Source organism: Rhea pennata, chromosome 4 (assembly GCF_028389875.1).
Source record: "Rhea pennata isolate bPtePen1 chromosome 4, bPtePen1.pri, whole genome shotgun sequence".
Taxonomy (NCBI): domain Eukaryota; kingdom Metazoa; phylum Chordata; class Aves; order Rheiformes; family Rheidae; genus Rhea; species Rhea pennata.
In genome coordinates this window covers 15,732,599-15,756,076 of record NC_084666.1, presented here as the reverse complement: position 1 = coordinate 15,756,076, position 23,478 = coordinate 15,732,599, and the positions used below count along the sequence as shown (strand labels likewise).

The window sequence follows — 23,478 nt, the reverse complement described above, 5'->3', positions numbered from 1 at the left end:
GTCCACCGGACACAGGACCTTGGTCTTAAGAGATTGTATGCCACCCAGCGCAGCTCCCCCTCTAAGAAAGTTAGAATAGGTTTGGAGAGAGATTATTTTTGTATGACCCTACAAGCTCTTGTGTAGACTAGTATTAATAACATCATTAGCCTCTAACCACTGCTTTAAACCACGCTGCACCATGCTCAACTTTTAAGTGTCTTAGGGAGCTCCTGCCCTTCTCCCACCTCTCAATCATACCTCCCTACCCCTGTGCCTGCAGCACAACGAAATTTTGCCTGTTGTCGGTCCCTACTGTAATTCAAGTCAATAAATTCTTACAGGCCTCTTTTCTGCAGAGGATGAAGATATTTTTAACATAGAATCGTAGAATCATAGAATCATAGAATCAGTAAGGTTGGAAGAGACCTCTGGAGATCATCTAGTCCAACCTCCCTGCTCAGCAGGGTCACCTAGAGCATGTTAGACAGGGTTGCATCCAGGCAGGCCTTGAAGATCTCCAGAGAAGGAGACTCCACAACCTCTCTGGGCAACCTAGTCCAGTGCTCCGTCACTCTCACAGGGAAGAAATTCCTCCTCACGTTCAGGCGGAACTTCCTGTGCTTCAATTTCTGCCCATTATCTCTTGTCCTGTCACACGGGACAACTGAAAAGAGTTTGCCTCTGTCCCCCTACCACCCCTCCCTTCAGGTACCTGTACACATTGATAAGATCCCCCCTCAGTCTTCTCTTCCCCAGGCTGAAGAGGCCCAGCTCTCGCAGCCGTTCCTCATAGGGCAGGTGCTCCAGCCCTCGGATCATCTTTGTAGCCCTACGCTGGACTCTCTCCAGTAGCTCCATGTCTCTCTTGGACTGGGGAGCCCAGAACTGGACACAGTACTCGAGATGAGGCCTCACCAGGGCTGAGCAGAGGGACAGGAACACGTCCCTCCACCTGCTGGCAACCCTCTTCCCAATGCGCACCAGGAGACCATTGGCCTTCTGGGCCACAAGAGCACATTGCTGGCTCATGGTGGACCTGTCATCCACCAGCACTCCCAGGTCCTTCTCCACAGAGCTGTTCTCCAGAAGGTCAGCCCCCAGTTTGTACTGGTGCCTAGGGTTATTTTTCCCGAGGGGCAGGACTCTGCACTTGCCCTTGTTGAACCTCAGGAGGTTCCTCTCTGCCCAACTCTCCAGCCTGTCCAGGTCTCTCTGAATGGCAGCACAGCCCTCGGGTGTGTCAGCCACTCCTCCCAGCTTGGTATCGTCAGCAAACTTGCTGAGGAGGCACTCCATCCCCTCATCCAGGTCACTGATGAAAAAGTTCAACAGGATGGGACCCAGTACTGAGCCCTGGGGGATGCCACTAGCCACAGGCCTCCAACTAGACTCCACGCCACTGATGACGACCCTCTGAGCTCTGCCTTTCAGCCAGTTCTCAGTCCACCTCACTGTCCACTTGTCTAACCCACACTTCCTGAGCTTCTCTACGAGGATGCCATGGGAGACAGGGTCAAAAGCCTTGCTGAAGTCAAAGGACACAACGTCCACTGCTCTCCCCTCATCTACCCAGCCAGTCATTCCATTAGAGAAGGCTATCAGATTGGTTAAAGAGGATTTCCCCTTGGTGAATCCATGCTGGCTGCTCCTGATCACCTTCTTTCCCTCCGTATGTCTGGAGATGACATCCAGAATGAGCTGTTCCATCACCTTTCCAGGGATGGAGGTGAGGCTGACTGGCCTGTGGTTGCCTGGGTCCTCCTTCTTGCACTTGAAGACTGGAGTGACACTGGCTTTCTTCCAGTCCTCAGGCACCTCTCCAGTTCTCCAGGACCTTTCAAAGATGATGGAGAGTCGCCTGGCAACAACATCCGCCAGCTCCCTCAGTACCCATGGGTGCATCCCATCTGGGCCCATGGATCTGTGGATGTCTAGCCTGCCCAGGAGGTCTCTAATCCTTTCCTCCTCAACCAAAGGAAAGTCTTCCCTTCTCCGGACTTTCTCCCTCATGTCCAGTGATCTGGCATACAGCAAAGCCCCACTATTGCATATATGCTTGGAGATAAAGTAGTGATGCAGAGATAGAAAAAAGCAACCTAAATTGGCAGAAACTCCTTAAATTCCTCAAACCTGCTTCACTGCCAAAGTCACAGTATCGTGAAACCATGGGATCAAAAATTTGTGGCCACAGTCTAATAATCTGAAGGATTACCTCCAGGCTTGCCCTGCACTTCAAATAGGAGTGCAGAGAGGTAGAGACTATTAATAAATCCTTTCAGAAAAATCCTTTCAGACTCTATATTGTAAGGTAAAATGGATCAAGTTCACTTCAGTTATACTAAAAGTACAAATATATATCTCAAAACATAAAATATAGATCTCAAATCAAAAAGCACAGTGAATTGGGCATTGTGGTGCCATGTGTTTCATATGCACATTGAGTAAAACCAGGAGTTTCCAAACTGTCAGGAAAGAATTTATTCATATTTTAAAAAATGCTACTGCAGTAATATTCCAAGAGAAAGTACTTTCCTGTGCTCCAGGCACAAGCATATGTTCTGAACCTGCATGTTTCCCAATGCCAATTGTTTGTGTTCATAACCTTTAAGCCAGTTATTTGTTTTGGATAGGTATGTGCTAGTCATTCATTCTTCCCTCTTGCTTCCTCCTGTCCCCGCAGCCAACTGAGTTACCACCCACCGAAGCGGTTGATGCTCGTCTCAGAGTTCCCATTTCGCAGCCAGTGCCACACACATCCCAAACTGGCCGTTACACATGTTTTTGACGAGGGCCTAAAAATTCTGCCCACTTCAGAGGATCTATCCAAAAAGCGTAAGCTACACATCACTGTGCAAACAGAGCACTTCATCCTGTAGGTGGATTTTGGGCCTGGAAAGGTTGATCTGTACATCCTGGATAGATCATTTACTCAGACTGTGTTCACATCACAGGAGTAACCCGTAATACACATCCCAGGAGGTACAGGTCTCCACTGCAGTAGGACAGGTAGGACTTCTGCAGAGTTTCTGTTCTTGAGACGCTCCTTCCCCAGCGGCACCCTCCTGAGTGCTGGGTTAGTACCTGTCTACACGTACTGCACGAACATGCTACATTACAGGGAACATGGGAACACTTTCCTCCGTAATAAACCTAAGTTTTCTGGCTTGAATATTCAGGCTAAAGGAGTGAATATGCCCCTTTATATAAATACTGGAGAATTTCTTCCTCCAAAGACCTAAGAAATTAGGTTCAAATATACTTAGCTTTTGAGCTTTACAAGTGTCACTAAGGGCAGACTTTGATTCAGCGTGTCTTGGAGAAGGTATAAGGAAAAAAAGCATAAGGGAACTGTCATCCTGGAAAATGTGATGACCGTTATTGTGGAACAGAAGAAACAGAATTATATGATTCTCTTCTGGAAAATTAAGATATTATAGTGAAAAAAGACACATCAGATCTAAGCATACACTTTGGCAGTGGAAATACACAGGTTTATAATAAATAGACACGTAAATATCTTCATTAGAGATAGTAGTATAGCTAAACTGTTTCATGTTTGTTACTTTACGTCAAACTGAAGGAACTGGGAAGGGAGGGTTAAATGAGAGAGCATAAGGAAATAAACAATTGCAAAGTTTTAATGAGTTTTGCAGTCCTTTAAAAAACATGAAAGACCACTGGAGATTTAACAACGAACAGAAGAAAGAAATCAGGTGCATGTTAGTGGAGATAACAGCAGCATGCAGCCAAATGCCACATATTTAACCAAAACTTTCACTTCATTAGATTTAGACCTTGAAGAGAAACTTTGCTCCTTTGCACTATCACATTATGAAGCCTAAAAGTAAAATTGTGCTTTGAGACTCTAAATAGATCATCTCTCCCTGGCAATTTTAATTAGTATGCTTCTGTTTATACAAATGTGTCTGTGGGGAGCTGGTTTTGGAGAATGGAAAATAAGCCTGGATGAATACGTTGACTATTTTTAGCATTCATAATTTAAGATTCTTTTGTTTCACCATAAGCAAAAGGATCCAAAAAAGCATAAAATTAGTATTTTAAAATTATCCAAAATTCCTGGTCATTTCATGTATTATATACATTTTCCTAGCTTGCTTATATGCTAGTGCAAATAACCATCTCAAATGACCAATTACACAGAGCAATATTTCAATAAAATATAATTGTGAGAACAAAGTTCTAATTGCAGTTAAACTTAGAATTGGGAAAAAAAAGGAGAGAAAAAAGAAAAAGGGAAAAGAGAGATACAAAGAGGCAGAAAACAAGGCAGGAAAGCAGGAAGGAAGGGTCTTTGAAATACTAAGTCAGAAGACTCTCTCTTCACTGTTTTGAGACAGGAAGAGAATTTCAAAATAGCTGTATACAGGAAACAGCTGTGGGAGAGTCTCCCATTTACTCAGACTGTGTTAATATCAGAGGAGTAATCTATAATACACATCCCAGCATGTATAGATCTAGATTTTTCTAGATCCCAGGAGGATCTAGAAATATTTTCACCTACTCCAGAGGTTTGGATTATCTGTCTAATAAATTATTTGAATAGAGAAATTTGGCATATGGCAAATCTGTCCTTCCTTCCTCTGCTATATGTTAAGGTAAAATCTCATTCTGATTTACATGCTGTACTCTACTACTAAAATTAATGGAACTACAGCACAATGACTCAAGGTATAATCTAGCTCTATATGTTCCTCAGGAATGGTTGATTTCTCAAACTTTCAATATTACCAGCTTTATTGAGTTCTGAAAGTTCATGTATCTCTCTCCTCGAGTTATTTTATTGCAGGCTTGTAAAGAAAGTTCTGTTATGCTGTATAGGATTTTAGTTTATAGAGAGTGTGTGTACATCTTATTTGTGATCATCATGTCTCTTCAGACTCTTTTCATCAAGCAATAAATCATGAAACTGTATCTCAAGACTACTTCGAATTTTGGCTGAAACAAGCAAGTATATAACAATATTTTTACTAAGTAACCCCCAAAAAATTCCAGATGTTGCCAAGGAGATTAGTGCTAGTTTTTAAATAAAATTGATTTTAGCAGTCACTCGGCATTCAAGGCTGAATAAACTTCCAGAGTTTATGCCATGACAGGCACACAAACCAGGGTACAGAGATTAGTGCTGTTCAAATGAGTAGACAGATAGTGGGACAATCTAATAGATTTGCTTGGATGAAGAGACTTTGTGGTATCACCAGTTCCTAGACACTGTTTTCCCTTGATTGCTCACAACAGCTGCATGGCTTCAGGGTTCTCCTCCCCTCTACTTTAGAAACCAAGACACAAGAGACCAACTTTTCCTCTCACCTCTCTCACTTCTACTCGTACTTCTATTACTGCAATTAAATACAGAAAATGGCATCAATAATGTTCCTTTATTCATAGTCACTTGAGAAGATAACTTAGATGGCTGTATTTAAGTATTTTACATCAACTGGTCAAAGCAAAGCTATGTCAAAGTAAGTTTTTAACTTGTTCAAACAGGTTTGCAATCCACAGTCAATCTGCTTTTTTATCATTCTAAGGGAGTCAGTGAGAGAGTCTCCTTTCATCTGGCTTTGACAGCTTTGTCATCCCGAGGGTGTGCTTCCTGATCTCAGCTGAACTCGACTGTTTTATGAAGACACGGTTACCCAGGGAGAGGTGATTTCCCTCAGAAACTAGGCCCAGTTCTGTGGCTGGGCTAGCTTTGATGAATCAGGACAGAGAATTTAAATGAGTTTTGATTTTACTGAGGAGACAATTTTAGCCGGAGTACTATAGAGGAGTTAGTGCTTTGGGAATGAAAGGCTTCCTTCTTAACCTACAGAGTGTAATAATGAAGTTGAGTCATAAATCAGTGGAGATCAACAACAACATTTAATAAAAATACGCTATGTTCTTGCTATTTTACGCTAATAATCTGAGCAGAAGTGGTGGAACACAAAGTTCTTTATTGCCGCAGCTACATAGGAGGAGAAAACACTAAAGGGAAAAAATATCTTCTCTCTAGATCCAGATTAATTTTAACCATAATGTTTACAATAAAAAACACTACTCTTTGGAAAAGATTATTTCTGCTATCATTAGTTCATTCTTGTCCAGTATGGCTTTAGCCAATTATTTATTCTATCTCAGTGAAGAAAGACCTAGGAACTAGTGCTTTTCACATTAGCAGACAGAAGTAGATACAATCAAAATGCTGGAAAACTTCAGTCTATACTTTCTCACAAGACACAAGCAGTCCTGGGAAAGCCATTAAAATTCAGGGAGAAGTCAAAGGAATAGATTTCCATCAATACTTGACATTCAGGCGGAGAAAATCATAACCATTTTAGATCTATTTCTTTGATGCCAGCAGCTTTGGCAGGACTGGAATATTTTATTATCAATGATAAATCCTGGAAAATGGACCATGGCACGTATCACTTGAGGGCAGCAGTCTGAAGTCTGAGAGAAAGCTGTCCTGGGTTCTCAAGGTAGCTGCCCCATCTCCTGGCCTCTGACTCTGACACGTACATTTACATCAGGCCAAAATACACTGCAGTACACAGAAGCACTCCTTGAAAAGCTGGAAACACTGGTGTTACGTGATGGCTAATGAGACAGAGACGGAGAGCGGGTTCTTACCTTCTTAGGACAGAGGCTGGAGGAACTAGGAGTCCTTAGGCTGCAGAGGAAAGCTGAGAATTATTGGTACATAGTTTGTATGTTAGTTTTCTAAGCCTTTAGCTGTTTTTCTAAACCTGCCTTTCTTGAAGTTGGAACTTCTAAAGATGTTCCAACAAATCCCCATCAAGCAGGTACCCTGGATGATCAGGTTTCCTTTTGTTGATCTGCTGTCACATAGCAATATACAGGAGAGTGTGGCATTACCCAAAATTTTCAGTGCCTTACGGATACATACCTGAATACTGCCTTTTAAGTCAGTATTGTGTACAATGAAGATGAAATTAAAATTGTCTTCATGTTAAATATACCATATAGCTGGATATAAGGGCCTACAGCAAGCAGAGATAGTTTTAAGACATTTTTTATTACAAAATAAATGAGTTGTAGTGCAACACTGCTCTAAGAATTACTCTTACAAAACAAACTGTACATTTGACGTTAACAAAGTTAGTCAGTGGTGGTAGTTAACACACAGCAACGAAGACCAGAGTAAAATAGGAAAATAACAGGTTAGAGGTACCTGAGGCAATGTTTGCAGAGCAGGTTGCAGATAAACCAGTCTTCTGTGCCTCGAACTGGTTGTAAACAAGCCAGTCGGCATCCAGAAGCCATGTGATAGTCAGTGTTTGGCTATGCTTCAGCACATAGTCCCACTTTAAGCAAGCATACGCTTAAAGCACGCTCCGTGCTGTTTCATGGAATATGCTTTTTTTCCTGTGTCCCACCTTCTTCTTCAGAATGAGTCCTGAGAGCTGCAGGTAGCCGTGAAGTGTAACGCCTAAGGCTGCTTCCCTGGAGAGCTAGTAAACCCGGCGGCCTCCCCGTCCAGGAATAACGCCTGGATTCACAGGGGCGCCAGCCTCCCACGTGCAACACTCCTCTCTCTCTGCCTGGTGAAGGCCAAGGTGAGGAAGGCCAAGCACGCTGCCAGGAGCGGCGGGGGGAGGGACAGCACTCTAAATGATCACTTCCTCCATGGGAATGGGGAAACACTAGCTAATGCCCCGGACCCTCAGTCCCCGGTCCCAGCCTGGCTCCCCAGAGCGGCGTGTTCTGCCCACGCCTCGCTTCATGCCAACACTTTCTGTGCACGCTCCATCACACCAGTGACTTAGGAGAGAGCTCTTTTAATTGCCTAGCTAATACGGTGAAGGAGGCATGGAAAGTAGGTCAACAGCACCAAAATGACCTGTCTCATTCCCTCCCTCCACCTCTTAACTTCTTCTAAAAGTATACTGCTGGAAGATGATTCACAGTCCCTTTTCATCTGAACATGTGTGTACCCTCAGCCAAAAATAACAATTCAAAAACCCAGAGTTCCCATTTGAAATATTTAATCTTTCAGTAAATGTTTAATATTTTAGTATTTCCATTTTAAATTCTTTTTCTAAACAATTTTTTCAACATTTTCCATGGAAAATGCTATTTTTGTACTAGATACGGTAACTCTAATTTTTTCTTGAGGATTCCAACCAAGCTTGCAGAATGATGGCATGAGCAATTTTGAGCACCCTATTATTTAGCAGCAAAGTCCTGCTTTGATCCGTCTCCCTGCTGACTTCAATGGAACCACCCGAGGTATAATTAAAGCAAAATTCAGTCCATCAGCTCTACTTTAGGCTTCATGCATCCCATTTAAGCAAAGCTTCCACCTTGACTTCACCTTGCTGCAGTCAGCAAAGAATGCTGATATAAAAGGCATCTTGCTTTTGTGTATCTACTCACTATGCTTTCATATGTTTAAGCAGTACCATTTTACCATACCATTAAAATTACATCTAGGCAAAAGTGAAAGACCGTATCATCTCTTGTGCTCTCTCTGGAGAACAAGTCTCCATTAACTTTGTCTCCTTACACACAAATAGCAAAAAACATGTATTTCCCAGTCAAAAACAAACAACAAAATAAAAAGCCTATTACACGGCGCACAGTCACTCATTCTAACATTTTTCATCTGAATGGAGAAATAAGGTGGTATTTCTCCAGCAGACAGGCAACTACATTTCACAAATAAATAAATAAGAAAGAAAGAAAGAAAGAAAGAAAGAAAGAAAGAAAGAAAGAAAGAAAAAGAGAAGAGAAGAGAAGAGAAGAGAAGAGAAGAGAAGAGAAGAGAAGAGAAGAGAAGAGAAGAGAAGAGAAGAGAAGAGAAGAGATACACTGAAATCATCAATCAAGTTTGAGGGAATTGGATGTACAATCCCTCAGATGCCAGTAACAATCCTAGCCATATTGCATCAATTAGTCATTGATAGCAATCAATGTGGAGGGAAGAAGTAAGAAAGCTTTAGTGCTTCTCTCCCTTTCCTTACTACCACAGAAGAGTGCAGCACAAATAACCATTTCATGAGACATGGTGATGGCCACACAAATATGCATTCCTTTCACAGTCAGGTCAAGACTGCATCTGCCATTAAAGATCTCTTTTTGATTAGAGAAAAAAAATAATCAAGTAACTCTGTGGATTGTAGTTACTTGTTACTGAAATCTTATTTTGTTTCTAAATGTCATCCACTAAACAGGCTCTGCTCACCTTCTCACAGAACCTGGGGATCCAGGATCTCATTCTTCGGCCCTAAGAGAGACATACTATGAGAATAAAGGGAAAAGAGGCCTAGTTATATCTCCAAAATAATGTATTTTAAAAGCATACTAGCTGTCACATTGACATTCTGAAACTGGAAAAAAAAATCTTAACTTTTCAGATAAAGTTACAATCAGAAGTATCTTTTAAATCACTTTTACATATTAAAGCCAGATAGATGAGTTCATTCAATTGCACGAGTTGGAAAACTACTATGAAATTTAGTTTGTTGAATTGTGACTTAGAACACTTGCCAAGTTTTTTTTTTTCAAACTTTCACCATTTAATCTTCCCAGCAAACACAACCAAAAAGGATTACTTACTGAACATGAAAACTATAATATTTTTAAAAAGCACTTAAGTAAATCGTTTTGACTTGCCACTTTGAGTTACAATGTGCTGTATTCATTGAACTCAACTGTCACTGAAAACAATCTCTCCGTTTAGTTCCTGTGTGAGAACCAGGATTTCCCAGTAATTTTAGTTTTGTTCTAGGAATTTCTTTAGAAGTGACTGGAAAGTACTAGAGATGTCAGCACCAAGGTCATGACATGCTAGTTTAAATAAAAGCTTTTCTTTCATCACTTTAAAACCTGTTGTCCAGTGACTTTTTTCACTTCTGCCAAGTATTTAGCTTGCCAAAGGTTTGCCTTCAGAAAACACTTAGGACAGGCAATCTCCCACTGACTCAAACTGCATTTGCCGCTCTGCTGGATAATACACCTAAGCCATCAAGCTTCACCGTTTACGTAAGGCCTACCTGCCAGGGCCAAATGAAAAAGAAAATATATATATGTGTGTGTGTGTGTATATGTATATCTCTATATATGTACACACATATATATGTACACACAGATACATATACACACAGATATATATATATACACACAAACACATATACTTGAACAAATAAAAACACCAGTAAGAATCTGGAAAGAAATGATCTTGAAGCTAGGAGTGCATCAAGAATGCTTTATTAAACAACTAAAAGTTTATCCATACTTTCTTTTTTAATCCAGAAAAGATGACAAAATCACACCCTTAGGTCTTGGCAGTCTCAGAGAATTTCACGTATCAAGACTATTACCATATAACGATATGGACACCCAGCAGATCATGTCACAGCTAACAATGTAGTCTGTGTCTTGGCTACATTTTAGTCTTATAAATAGAGCATTCTAAGCCACAGCTTAGCTGAAACCACATTTGCTGTTATCAACAAAGCATAAAACCTCAGCATTTCTCTGCTGTTTCAAAAGAGGGTGGACTAGACTGTGATTACTGGTGTTGCTCCCAGGCATAATAATTTTGCCCTTTTGGAAAAATTGTCATCAGCAAGCATCAGAAAATCTAAGACACTTTCTTTAACTACAAACAATCAAAAAATATACGATTTATGCACAGGGGAGAAGCAAATGTGAAATATGCATCCACAGACGTACATTCATTCAACAAATCAGTTCATCACTGTAGGTTCTAGGTTTATTGTACCACAATAAACAATACATAGGCTACACAGAAAAAGAGGATAATCTTCACAGAATGAAACAACAGTGGCAATGTGGATGGTGCAAAGCACAGACATGTTACCATATATGTAGAGGAGGAACTGAGCAATTTATCCCAGGCAGATCTTTCTTTAGCTGGTGTTAGGCAGCTTTGCAGTTTTCACTATGCAAGAGTCTGCTCAGACATTTCAATCATTCCTGATTAAAAGTCTTTACTTTTCCCTAGAAAATTTCTTCTAAATAGCTGTCTTTTCTGTGTGCCCCTTTTTGTAACCAATACAGATACTTAAGAGGAATGTCCAACTGGTAAGGCGTCCAGCCTCACGGTTCAACACAATCAACAATCCTTTATCTTTATAGAGCACAAAACCTTGCAACACAGAGCTTATCACAGAGGAAGGGTACATCTTTGAAAAAACTTATCCAGACTGGGAGTCTACTCCTATGCAAAGTAGAGATTTTTTACCTTTACATTTTAGAACCCTGTATAGAGCTTTTACACATGCAATTTAAAGTCATTTCTTCTGATCTGAATTCCTTAGTCTCAGATAATCACCACTAGAATTAAGTCTCTAAGCTGCCCTCAGCTAAGTACATAGACAAAGAACATACTCATCTTAGGTTAACAGTGTATACAAGCACCAGTCAGCTCAATTTCAGACATTTCATAAATTTAGATACCTTACCAGGATATACTGAGTAAACATAAGGTTTTGAGATAGATAAAAAAGAAAGTGTTTTCCTGAAAGAACAGAAAACATCAGCTAGCCTGCCAAGTTTTGTTACCACTTCTGTCAGTTCTGTTATGATGTAACTCTCTTCAAGAGCATTTAATTTTATGAAAACCCATGCAATCAGCTAGGGATGTTGACCACTATGAAACTGATGCTAGTGGAAGGCATTCACAGAGTAAGATTCCTGTAACATTGTCTAAAAAGAAAGAGCCGGTGCTTTATTTTGACTTACACTAGTATCAATCTTTCCAAATTCAAATGCAACATATGATTTTATTACTATTGAATTATTCCATTGATGTCCACAACTACTCCACCATAAACCTAAGGCAAAAAAATCTTAGTCTGAAACCACAAGCTGCATGCCTTGCTGTCCTAACGACTATGGCTGCAATGGGTCAGTCTAGCCTTAGAGTCCTGTGTCTGAAAAGAGACAAAACACAAGCATGCAGGGAGGACGTAAAAGAGACAATATGCAAATACTCTCCCAGCCTCTGCCAGCACACAGTACAGATACACGGAAAGTATATCCAGGCCAGAAGGCATGTCATAGCTTTCAACAACTCTTTCATGTAATTGTCTAGTCTCTTCTTGCAAACACATAAACTTTTAGTTCCCGTGTCTTGTACACCTCCTTTTGTTTGTCTTGAATCTTAGTATTTATTCAGTACTTTAAATATTGCCAAGATTTTAAGAAGAGCATCTGGAACTGAGAAATATTTGGTAAGTGATCTACTTTATTACGTAAATAGGCTGTTTCCCTGAAAGCCTTGGAAAGCAACAGTAGTCATTACTGGCTTGTATATTCCTATAGTGGCAACTGCAGGATATGAAAATATGAACTAGAAAAAGTAATAATGCTTACAACAAAAACTAGATTTCAATAGAAGTTCACAAATAAAGTAAAATAGTTAGAAACTAGAGTATATATGATTGAAAATTATCAGACTGTGATTAGGGATCACAGACATTAACACTATAAAAATGCCTACTTACTTTAGAAAAAAATAGAAGTACAATTCAAAGTACAGAAAAATCAGTACTGCAAGACATTAGCCAAACAGACACTATTTGCAATTCAACTGTTTACATAAGTGAAGATGTGAGGAATGAGGTGAATATAGAAGACACAAAAGTTAAGAAGAGGTACTCTTAGGACTGTCCAGAAAAAGAATTGGTCCAAGCACAAGTGAATACACTAAGTGTGTGCTTGGAACAATCCTTTTTTCTGGGCAGTCCTAGAAACAGAAATAGGAACAGAAATATAGGCTTGGAAAATTAACTGGGACTATAAAGGTAAATGAGATTACTGAACTCAGAAAGAATTACAAAATACTGAAGAACAAATCTTTTGTATCTTTCAGTATTTCAGCTCAAACTGTATCTCTTTATTATCTGACAAGTCATTCTCAATGTTATCTCACAAATAATGACATTTGACTAGTACTGGATATCAGGCATTACTAAATGACTACATTAAATGACAGCAATAACTACAATAAGCTACAAGGATAAATACTGAGTACAAAATAAGTAACTACAAGAACTGAATAGTATGAATGGTCTGGAACAATTTAAAAAATTATACTTATGTACATAAGCAAATCACGTTCCTTAGTGAGTTCACTGTTGCACAGCTAAGCTATAGTGGAATCAACAAATATTGTATCTATTAGCATGCAACACTTCTTGTAACCAAATCTCAACTAATATAAGCATGCAAAGCATCCTTAAAATGAATAAACTGAGGCCAGATTTCAGTTTAATTTAAACTAGTGTTTTGCTTATTTTCAGGAGACTTCCAGTTGTCCCTAAAGCATCTTCCCACAGGACAATGTACAGTTGGACCCAAACAACAAATAAGCCATTTTCAGATCGTATTTAGGATTAAAGTTCTCCAGGGCTGGATTACTGAGTTTGAGAAATAAGAGATCTGACAAGTCTGGAACACACAGCAAGTTACAGGCAGCCTGAGTATATTATGCGTAGCACAGAACAGTCCTCCACATTCAGCTGTGGAATCAATTAGAACACGGACTGCTTGTTGCAACAGTTTCAGACCACTGGTCATAACTGATCCCTGATAGCCCCTAAATTCCCAAGTTGCACTATTGGATTCCTGCTTTCTGGTGTCCTTGACAGCATATTCACCGATGTAGTCTGAGACAAAGGTGACGTGTTCCAGGTTGTCTGTGATGCAAATGGTACATCACCCTGTGAGGCAGGTATCTCACCTGTGGTGTTAAAGAAGCATGCTTTTCCATTTTTTGCATTATGCTTGGTGGGTTTTTCTTTTCTTCTTTTTCCTCTAAAAAAACAAGGAGTAGCAATGTTTTTCCCTAATACTCTGTTTGAGAAATTTCGCTGACTTCCCTGCAAACTCTGGAAATTTCATCCACTATCATGGTCACACAATTTCTAAAATTAGGAGATATATTTACTAAAATGACACCCTTCTCTTCTGCCCTTTCTTGTTTACTGTTATATGATCTTCAGTCAGCAGTGAAGAAATTTTTCCTTATTTTCATCCCTCAGGATGAACAGATCTTTCTAGCAGATTCAGCAGACTACATATTTGCATACACTGGTAGCAGGCTTCACCAGGCTCCATGCTGCAGATTCCCCACCCATCCCAACACTTGGTGCTCTAATCCTTCTAGACATCCAAGTAGAAAATATTAAACTACCTACAGGTTGATTTTTTTTTAATTGTTCTGGCCTCCAAAGATAAAAATCACATAATATTTTTAAATATTTGTCAGATCTATGATTCTATGATTTTATGATTCTATGATCTGGCTCCTTCCATTCAGTTCTGAATAGACTAAGAATACTTATTTTACAATAGAAAAACTAGTGGCAAGCTTTAGACTTCTAACTTACTTTTAAGTCTTCAATAACAATCCTGAGACTCTCACTCTGATGATCAAAAAGATTTTTAATGATTACTACAGCTGCAGATGTTCCAACATTTGTAGCTGAACAGGGATGCCACTCATTGCACCACCAAATCTGTGTAATTCAAAACATTATTACCGTCAAATCCTTTTTCTTTCACTGTAAGCCAGTCTTTATATTTTTAAGTGCCTTTTTACACTTCCTTTCATGCTTATCCAACCTGGTTAGGAAAGGAGCTCTGTTGGCTAGGCAGGGAAAGACTAGCAGACCAAATCACACCCAGCACTGCCCTTCAGTTATTGTCCCTACAGATTATTTTCGCAAACATGGGAAATTAGTACAAATTAATTTGTCCCAGACAAAATTGATTTCTCCATTTCCCGATTTATCATTTGCTGATTCTGTGGCACTGTTTCAGTCAGAACAAGACAACTGGGGAACCACTAGACCAGGCTGTGTTCAAATCAAAGACCGTGGAAACATAAGAGATCTAGGAGAGTGTCAAAAGCAATTAGACGCACTAAAGAGACTTCAATGCACAGTATTAAAATGTGGTGACCGTAACACATAAGAGAAATAAATGAGGAAAAACGTAACAAGCCGCAGGCAACAAACAGCTTGAAAACAATCATACTAGAGGAGCAAGCGAGGATGCCGTGAAATCGAAAGGCGACAAGCTTAACCCCGAGTACTTTAGGCACCACCAGCCAGTGCGCCTCACCGACCCCCGCCGGCCGCTCGGGGCCTCAGCAAAGCGAGGAGGCGGACGGGTGTCAGGAGCTTTCAGCTCAGGTGCCACGGCACGGGCAGGAGCGTCCTCCGGGGTAGCGAGGGGGAGGGGGGCGAAAACAAAAAGCAGAGAGGCCTGGGGTGTGGGGGGATCTGTGGAAGTGCCGTCTCCACGCAGCCCATCAGGGCGATCAGCCGCCGCGGACCGGGTCTCCCCGGCCCACGGTGCGGCGGGAAGCAGCGGCAGCCGAGGAGCAGCGGCCTCAAGGCGCCGCCCCACAGTGACCGGCGCGGACGCCGTAGCCCGCGCGGCGGCCGTTGGGCCCGGCGGCGGCCGTTGGGCTCGGCAGGGGCGGCCCCGCCCCGGGGAGGAAGCGCGCGCGCCGGCCCCACCATCATGGCGGCCAGCGCAGGAAGGGGCGGGGCGGCGGGCCGGGGGCGGGGCTGCGGGGGGCACCGCCGGGAAGCGCGCAGCGGCGGCGCCGCGCCGCGCTCCGCCGCCGGCGGGCGAGCGCGCTCGGCGGGGGCGGCCGCGGCCGCGCCGCCCAGCTGCGGCCGCGCCGCGCGGGAGCCACCGGCGAGGCGGGCGGGGGCCGCGGGCCGCCTCGCCCCCCTCCCGCGGTGCTGCCGCCGGATCTGCGGCGCCGCCGGAGCGGGGCGAGAGCGGCTCGGCCCCGCCCCGCCCCTTAAAGGGCCCGCGGCAGCGCCTCCCTCGGCTCGGCAGCGCGCGCCGATGGCGCCGCTCTCGGCCGCGTCGCTGCTTCCCTTCCCGCTGCCTCTCGCTTCCTCCCTCCGTTCCCTTTCGCTTCCGGGGTCAGAGCTGCCGCGGCCGCTGCTCGGTAACAAGCCCCCGCCCGGGGCCCGGCCGGGAGAGGCGGCAGCCGCGCTCGCTGCGGGCCGCGCCGCCCCGCTCCCGCCCGCGCCATGGCCAGCAACTCCCAGCCGCAGCCCCCGCCGCCGCCGCCCCCGCCGCCGCCCCCGCAGCAGCAGCCGCCGCTGCCGGGGGCCGGGGCCGCCGGAGGGGGCGGCACGGCCGAGCCCGAGCTGGTCTCCATGATCGTCAACCACCTCAAGAGCCAGGGGCTCTTCGACCAGTTCCGCCGCGACTGCCTGGCCGACGTGGACACCAAGGTGGGGGCGGCCGGCGGCGCCGCGGCCCGGCGGGGGTCCCGGCGGCGGCTCGGGGAGCCTCGCCGGCGGCCCGGCCCAGCGCGGCCCGGCCGGGGAGGGCGGCGGCGGCGGCGGGAGGACGCGGGCAGCGGCACGGCCCCGCCGAGGACTCGGGCTGGCCCCTGCGGAGGTGAAGGCTCCTTTCGGCTTCCCGGAGCAAAGCCGGAGCCGGCGTTTTCGGAGGGGAGCGCGGCGGTACTAACGCGGCTGCTCTTGTCGGGTGTTCCTGGTGCCGTAGAGGTGTTCGGCGTGTTTTTCTCGCCGCAGGAAGGAAGGAGCCGGTAGTGTGCTCAGGAGGCAGAGCTCGAGAGGCTCTTAGCTTTTCCAGCCGAGTCTCTGGGAGGGTTGCTGTTTATCAAAGCTGGTGTCTAACTTCTCTACTTCTTCCAGCCTGCCTATCAGAATTTGAGGCAACGTGTTGACAACTTTGTTTCCAATCATTTGGCAACTCATACCTGGAGCCCTCATCTCAACAAGAACCAGCTGAGAAATAACATTAGGCAGCAGGTTCTCAAGTAAGTGGAATATGTGAGTTTCTCTGAACACACTCATGTACTGTGATGATGACTGAGGCTGAGCTGTAAACTACTTGCTTTCTTCAGACGCGTTTCTAAAGAAGCATTTTTTAATGTTTAAAAGGTGGTGTTATTTTAGGTAGCAGCTTGTCACTAGCATTAGTCCAAGTTAGACTGCAAATATTATTTTGTCTTATCCAAGTTCTGGGAATGGAAAGCTTATTTCTGATTCAGGATGCAACATCCTCACTAGAAAATTTGACTTTACTCTCCCTTTTTTTAAAGTGAGAAATTAATACAGTTCCTATTATCTTCTAATTTAGAGCTAAGTGAAGTTAATAGTGTTTGACAGTTTCAGATTTGTAGAGTATGAACTTAAGTTCACAGAACACTGAATGTAAACCTATCCAGCTAGAGAAGAGTTTTTGCTGGAGAGTTTTTGTTCAGCAATGCCAAAGTGACGTCAAACACTTATCTGATGTTACATTATTTCACCAGTGTTCCTCTAGTTTTTGTCGTGAATATGTAAAATCATAAGAAACATTAGAAAATTTCTTTAGCAAATTTTTGGTCACTGAATTGGATCAAAAGGAAATCTGAGAGCAGTTTGTTCACTGATAGTGAAGTGATATCATTGATAATTGGTAAAGAGTATGTGGGGCTTTCTATTAGTAAGCAACGGGGACAAGAGATAATGTAATCTTGGATGAAGATAAGCCATAGATGGAAAGCTGTCTGTGATTTATTTGATTTCATTGGAAGATAAAGACAGTTGTATAAAGCAGCAAAACTCTAAGCTGTCAAATAGTATTAGGAAAAAATAACTTATGGTGGTGATGACTGGTTTAGTATGCACCTGTCCCTTGTGCTTCCTATAATTAATTCCTGTGGAACAAAACAGATTAGTAAGATCATATTTCTTCCATGAACATCACTTTTACAATTAGTTGACTTTTGTAGGCATAGCCAGTAGTGGCTTAAGAACAGTGAACAGGCTGTTATTCTATGTGTTTGGATCACTTTGTTTCTTCACCATAAGTTTTTTAGGGAGAAAGAAATGTTTTTCTTCTATGTTCATAAGACATTGTGAGAGCTATTGAAATAGCAATAGCTAAATATACACTTGAAGTGATGCTCAAAAAATGTTAATGCTTCACTGGGAGTTCTTAAAAGTGTTTGCTTCACACCTAAATGAGCATATTTCATTAAGATGCTCTTGAAAAGACATTTCCTTATTAAGTATTAATGTAACTTTGTTCCAGGTCTGGAATGTTGGAATCTGGAATTGACAGAATTATTTCTCAGGTTGTGGACCCAAAGATCAACCACACATTCAGACCTCAGGTGGAAAAAGCTGTCCATGAATTTTTAGCTACGTTGAATCACAAAGAGGAGGCAGGCCCCAGTACAGCTTCAAGTGAGGAGAAAACAGATGCTTCTATTACAGTACAAGGTATTCTGCCATTGCTCTAGGCAGTCGGTTACCAGAACTTTGTTTTACTCAAGAGAGGAAGCATTGATTAGGTTTGCTGCTAGCACAAAAGGTTAGCATCAGTATTAACAAGCTGAGCTCCAGGCAGCATACCATAATATTTATCTCTTGCTGTATGTGTGGATGTAGAAGGCATGAAAGATGTTACCATGTACCAAAATCTGTCCCTTCTATCTGAGGTTACAAGGAATCAATCTACTGTAGGAAAGTTGATCTCAGGATTTGGCCTTGTAAGTATTATAGTGTCAGATGAGAAATAGCTATAAGAAAACAATGATATCACTTTATTTATGGGTTATTAGCTCAAAAGAGGCCATCTACAAGACATTAACTGTCTTATTGTGGTTACGGTGTGCAGTAAAATTTGAATGGCTTAGCTTCTCTTAAGAGCTTAAGTTCTACTCTAAATCAGCCAATCTCTAGCTTATTTATAAACACAGCACTTGCTTTATGATTTTCATTTATGTTGCCTGGTATATGCCATGGGTAATTGTCTGCTCTTTCCTTCGTTAGAGACTCCAGAGCAATCTGTCTAGTTGTAACCAGACCCTTTTATTTAAATCCTAGCCCTTTTCCTGTGAGGCCCACTTCCTTTAAAGTAAGTGGGTTAACCAGCCAGCTGCAGTTCCTAGTGCTCGCATAGCTAACTCTTTCTCATCCACCTTCAAAGTTCCTTTTAAGAGAGTTGGAAAGTAATACAGGATTTTTGATAGTTCTGTTGTCTTTACGAAGTTTGAAAACATGATATACCGAATCTACTTTTCAGATAATTTATAAAGATACTGGAGCAATGAAGTCTATGGTTTTTGTTTGTTTGTTCGTTTTTGTAACTGCATTATTCTATTTCATGCTTCTCCAAAGTCAGCCTCTCATTTGGGATGATAGTGAAGTTGAGCAAGGGTTGTGTGCAGAACATCCTTCATAGACTCCTACTTTCTTTAGCGATTTCAGGAACAGCCATATTACACAGCGCAAAATGAATCTCGGGTAACAAGAGCCTAATGATTTTAGAATTGCAACTTCCTGTTTTTTCCTTTTTTAATCCAAACACTCTATATGATTAGATTCAAAATTAGTCAAACCTTCTGGTTAATTTTATTTTAAATGGAGTAAGCAATCTTTCTTGTTTCTTTTTGTTTTGCTGGATGCGTATCCTATCTGAAAGGCCACTTCCTTTCAAATGTAAGCTCTATAGAAGTAAATATTTCCTTTCTGAAAAGTTACAGAAACTTAGATGAACTAAAACTATTTTTTCTTATTCTTCAAGGTGTCTCTACTACTGCTCCTAGTGGCAATGTAGCTAGTGATGCGATGTCCATTTTGGAAACAATAACATCTCTTAACCAAGAAGCAAGTGCTGCCAGGGCTTCAACGGAGAACTCGAATTCTAAGAGCAATGACAAAGTTGCAAAAAGACTCTTCTCTCAGCAGAGTGTTGATAGTAGCACTGAGAGAGAGCGAAATGCAGAGGACTTGCCAGACAGAGAGAAAGCAATCTATGATCTTTCTGGAGAAGGAACTGAAACATTTGAAAAGTGTGAAGATTTAAATGAGCTTCCCTGTCAAAGTGAAGAAATAAAAAATGTAGTAAAGGAAACTAATAATTTAACTTCCACAAGTAAGGAAATTCAACTGGAAAGTGAAGATCAAAAGAGTAAATTAATAGATAAATGTGACAAGAAACCAGACAGCAGTGAGAAAGGGGAAAGAAGAAAAGAAAAGAAAGAAAAACTTGAGAAGAAGTCTGACCATTCAAAGAAAAGCGATGATACTACAAGGCCAAAAGAAGAAAAGCAAGTGAGAGAGTCAGAACCACTGAAACAGTTAGTTCTAGAGAAAAATAGCAATAAACATAAAACAACTGAAAGCACTAAAGAAGGTATGATGTGGGTGAATCTTTTCCTTAACATGAGATTATTTATTCCTAGTATATTTATTCCTAATAAATATAGGAATAAGTTGCTTTTCCAAAAATGTGTTCAGGAGATGAATTGGAATTATATTTGGAACAAGGTGCTATGCTGATCCTAACAGATTTGTCTAGCTGGCCACAAAACAGGTTGTAGTTTATTGCACTTAACTGAGGAACTTGCATTGGGAATCTGATCATCCTTGATTCTTCAAGTGTGCGTTGGCTGAGAGAGCTCACCAGAGTGAGGCAGATGACCAAGAAGCCTGGTTTCTTATAAAGTTTGTAGTTGTACCTCAATGTGATCTCCTTTTTGAGTAAAAGGAGTCAGTCTAACAACATTTCTTTCCAATGCTGCAGATATATTTAAAGTATAGTATATTTAAGAATTATTTTGCCAGTGAAACATACTGTAGTCTTAAGTCTTGAATATGATAAATAAATGCTTTGGTAAGAAAAGTTTCTCAAATACAGCGTATTGCATTACAACTTCTTTCTATTTCTTCTTTTGCAAGAACACACTTTGGTAGATTCAGATATGGATGTACTCAGTGACATCACTGTCAGCTCTGTCCATACCAGTGACCTTTCTTCCTTTGAGGAGGAGAGTGAAGAGGAAGCTGTAATTTCTGACAGTACTGAAGAAGGGGAGATCACATCAGATGGTAAAATAACCAGCTTGTTAAATCTGATGGTAAAATAACCAAGAAGAGTATGTAACACTTTTGCCATTCGAGTAAATCATATTGTAAACGTCACATTTTGCAGTATATTTTATTGTGCTTATTTATGCAAAAAATTTTGAATGTGGAATTGATGGTGCTTGTGCAATTAGCAAGGCTGAGTAATTGTGCTTTTATTTTTTTTTTAATAGCATAGTCTAAAACTGTAAATCTTATTTATCCTGCACTATTTCACAGGCAACAGAAACACTTAGTGATTATGAGTTTTGGCTTTGTTTGGAGGTTTTTACCCTCCCTTCCCTGTGAATTTGGTCTAACATTAGACTGCTTTGCCCGTGGCCTTATGGTAGCGTGTATAGCTCGCTTTGCAGATCAGGCCATTATTTGAGCTTTTAGACTGCAGAGATTTCCAAATTCTACCTGGCTGTAGAGGAAGGAATGTGAATCGGATCTGGGTGTAAGAGCTTGGAAGCACCAGATCTGTTTGCCAAGCAGATTACCTCTGTATGTTATCTTTGTCTGGAGCAGAGTTTGAACTCTATAGCTTTTGGAAATATGTGGCTTTCAGAGTTAAGAAGGCCTTCCACTTCATAAGATAGTGCTTTAAAGCCTGTGTGAATTGTCTCTAGTATGCTATGAGCTTATCTTTTCTACTCTAGGAATATTACTTAGAAGCACTGAATTACTCACATATTGTCTGATTTTGATATTACCTGTAAACATAACAGTTTGCATACAGGTATGATTATTTGTGAAGTGAAAACAAGCCTTAAGTGACTTTCAAGGATGCAAATTTATTGTACAATATGGAGCAGAAATATTTTTGCTCTATTTATAATAATCCTGATAAAATTGAAATAGATTAATTTACTTGAATAGTATTTGAGTATGAAAAAAAAATTTGTTTGTACATTTCAGTAAACCTGTTTAATTTTTAAGTTCTGATGTGAATGAAGCTTAATTTAATGCATGGCAGAAATTATATTCTGATTTCTTACACGGTATTAGCTTAATTCAGAACCATTCGGAAATTCTGAATAAGTGGCTAAATAGCTGTAAATCATATTGCTTTTTTTTATATACATTATAAGAGAATAGGCTACCTCGTCGTAAGTTAGCATTTGGCGTAACATTGTGTTGAAAATTCTCTCATAATTTATCAGTGTATCTCTACACTTTAACTTTTTTTCAGATGAAGAGGAGAAAAACAGTCATAGTAAGACAAAGTCTCAGACTAGTGAGCTGAATGATGGGAAAGCCAAGCCTGTTCGTCATGCTTATGTTCGCAAGCCGTTTTTGTACTCCAAATATTTCAGTGACTCTGATGATGAGCGAACTGTAGAGCAACGCCGTCAATCCATTGTAAGTCTGGATATTGTTACTGTTCAAATTCTAATATCTGAAATTTTTAAGTACGGAAATTCCATTTCTTATTTTGAGGTGGTTTAAGTGGGATAATATCCTGTTTCTTTGCAGGGGAGGTTCTTGTTTGTTTTGTTTCCTGTGTTACAGGTACTCCTCCTTGCAACTTTGACCAGTATTGTATAATTTGAAGCACTGCACTCCAGAGAAGTGCTCTACTGGATGCAGTTTGAAGGCTTCTAGCTGTCAAAGCCATGATGCACTCTCCCCCTGATCTTTTTCCCTCTCTAAAATGAACGCTCCTCTGGTGTTCAGAGAGGATTTACGAAGTTTATATTATTATTTTACTCAGCTTATCACAGTAGTAGATTAATTCTTCTTCAAATACATCAGCAGCAAGAGGAGAACTAGGGAAAATGTGGGCCTGCTACAGAATGGGGCAGGGGCTCTGGTGACATAGGATACAGAGAAGGCAGAATTACTGAATGCCTTCTTTGCTTCAGTCTTCACTGCTAAGGACAGCCCCCAGGAATCCTGCAGCCTGGACGTGAGGGAGAAAGTCCGGAGAAGGGAAGTCTTTCCTTTGGTTGAGGAGGAAAGGATTAGAGATCATCTGGGCAGGCTAGACATCCACAAATCTATTGGCCCGGATGGGATGCGCCCATGGGTACTGAGGGAGCTGGCGGATGTTGTTGCCAGGCTGCTCTCCATCATCTTTGAAAGGTCCTGGAGAACTGGAGAGGTGCCTGAGGACTGGAAGAAAGCCAGTGTCACTCCAGTCTTCAAGAAGGGCAAGAAGGAGGACCCAGGCAACTATAGGCCACTCAGCCTCACCTCCATCCCTGGAAAGGGGATGGAACAGCTCATTCTGGATGTCAGCACCAGACATATGGAGGGAAAGAAGGTGATCAGGAGTAGCCGGCATGGATTCACCAAGGGGAAATCCTGCTTGACCAATCTGATAGCCTTCTATGATGGAATGACTGGCTGGGTAGATGAGGGGAGAGCAGTGGACATTGTGTCCCTTGACCTCAGCAAGGCTTTTGACCCTGTCTCCCATGGCATCCTCGTAGAGAAGCTCAGGAAGTGTGGGTTAGACAAGTGGACAGTAAGGTGGACTGAGAACTGGCTGAAAGGCAGAGCTCAGAGGGTTGTCATCAGTGGCATGGAGTCTAGTTGGAGGCCTGTGGCTAGTGGCATCCCCCGGGGCTCAGTACTGGGTCCCATCCTGTTGAACTTT

General features: G+C 41.9%; 1 protein-coding gene across 2 annotated transcripts in view; it reads left to right on the top strand.

Annotated features, from left to right (window-relative positions):
* Positions 1-16,031: 16,031 nt before the first annotated feature.
* The window catches only part of BOD1L1 (biorientation of chromosomes in cell division 1 like 1), a 40,614-nt gene continuing 33,167 nt past the window's right edge, over positions 16,032-23,478 (top strand). For both annotated transcript variants that reach the window (XM_062575344.1, XM_062575342.1), the window contains exons 1-6: positions 16,032-16,238; positions 16,668-16,792; positions 18,055-18,245; positions 19,552-20,163; positions 20,709-20,858; positions 22,069-22,238. In XM_062575344.1, coding sequence (XP_062431328.1) covers positions 16,032-16,238; positions 16,668-16,792; positions 18,055-18,245; positions 19,552-20,163; positions 20,709-20,858; positions 22,069-22,238 — 1,455 coding nt within the window. The remainder of the gene's footprint in view (positions 16,239-16,667; positions 16,793-18,054; positions 18,246-19,551; positions 20,164-20,708; positions 20,859-22,068; positions 22,239-23,478) is intronic.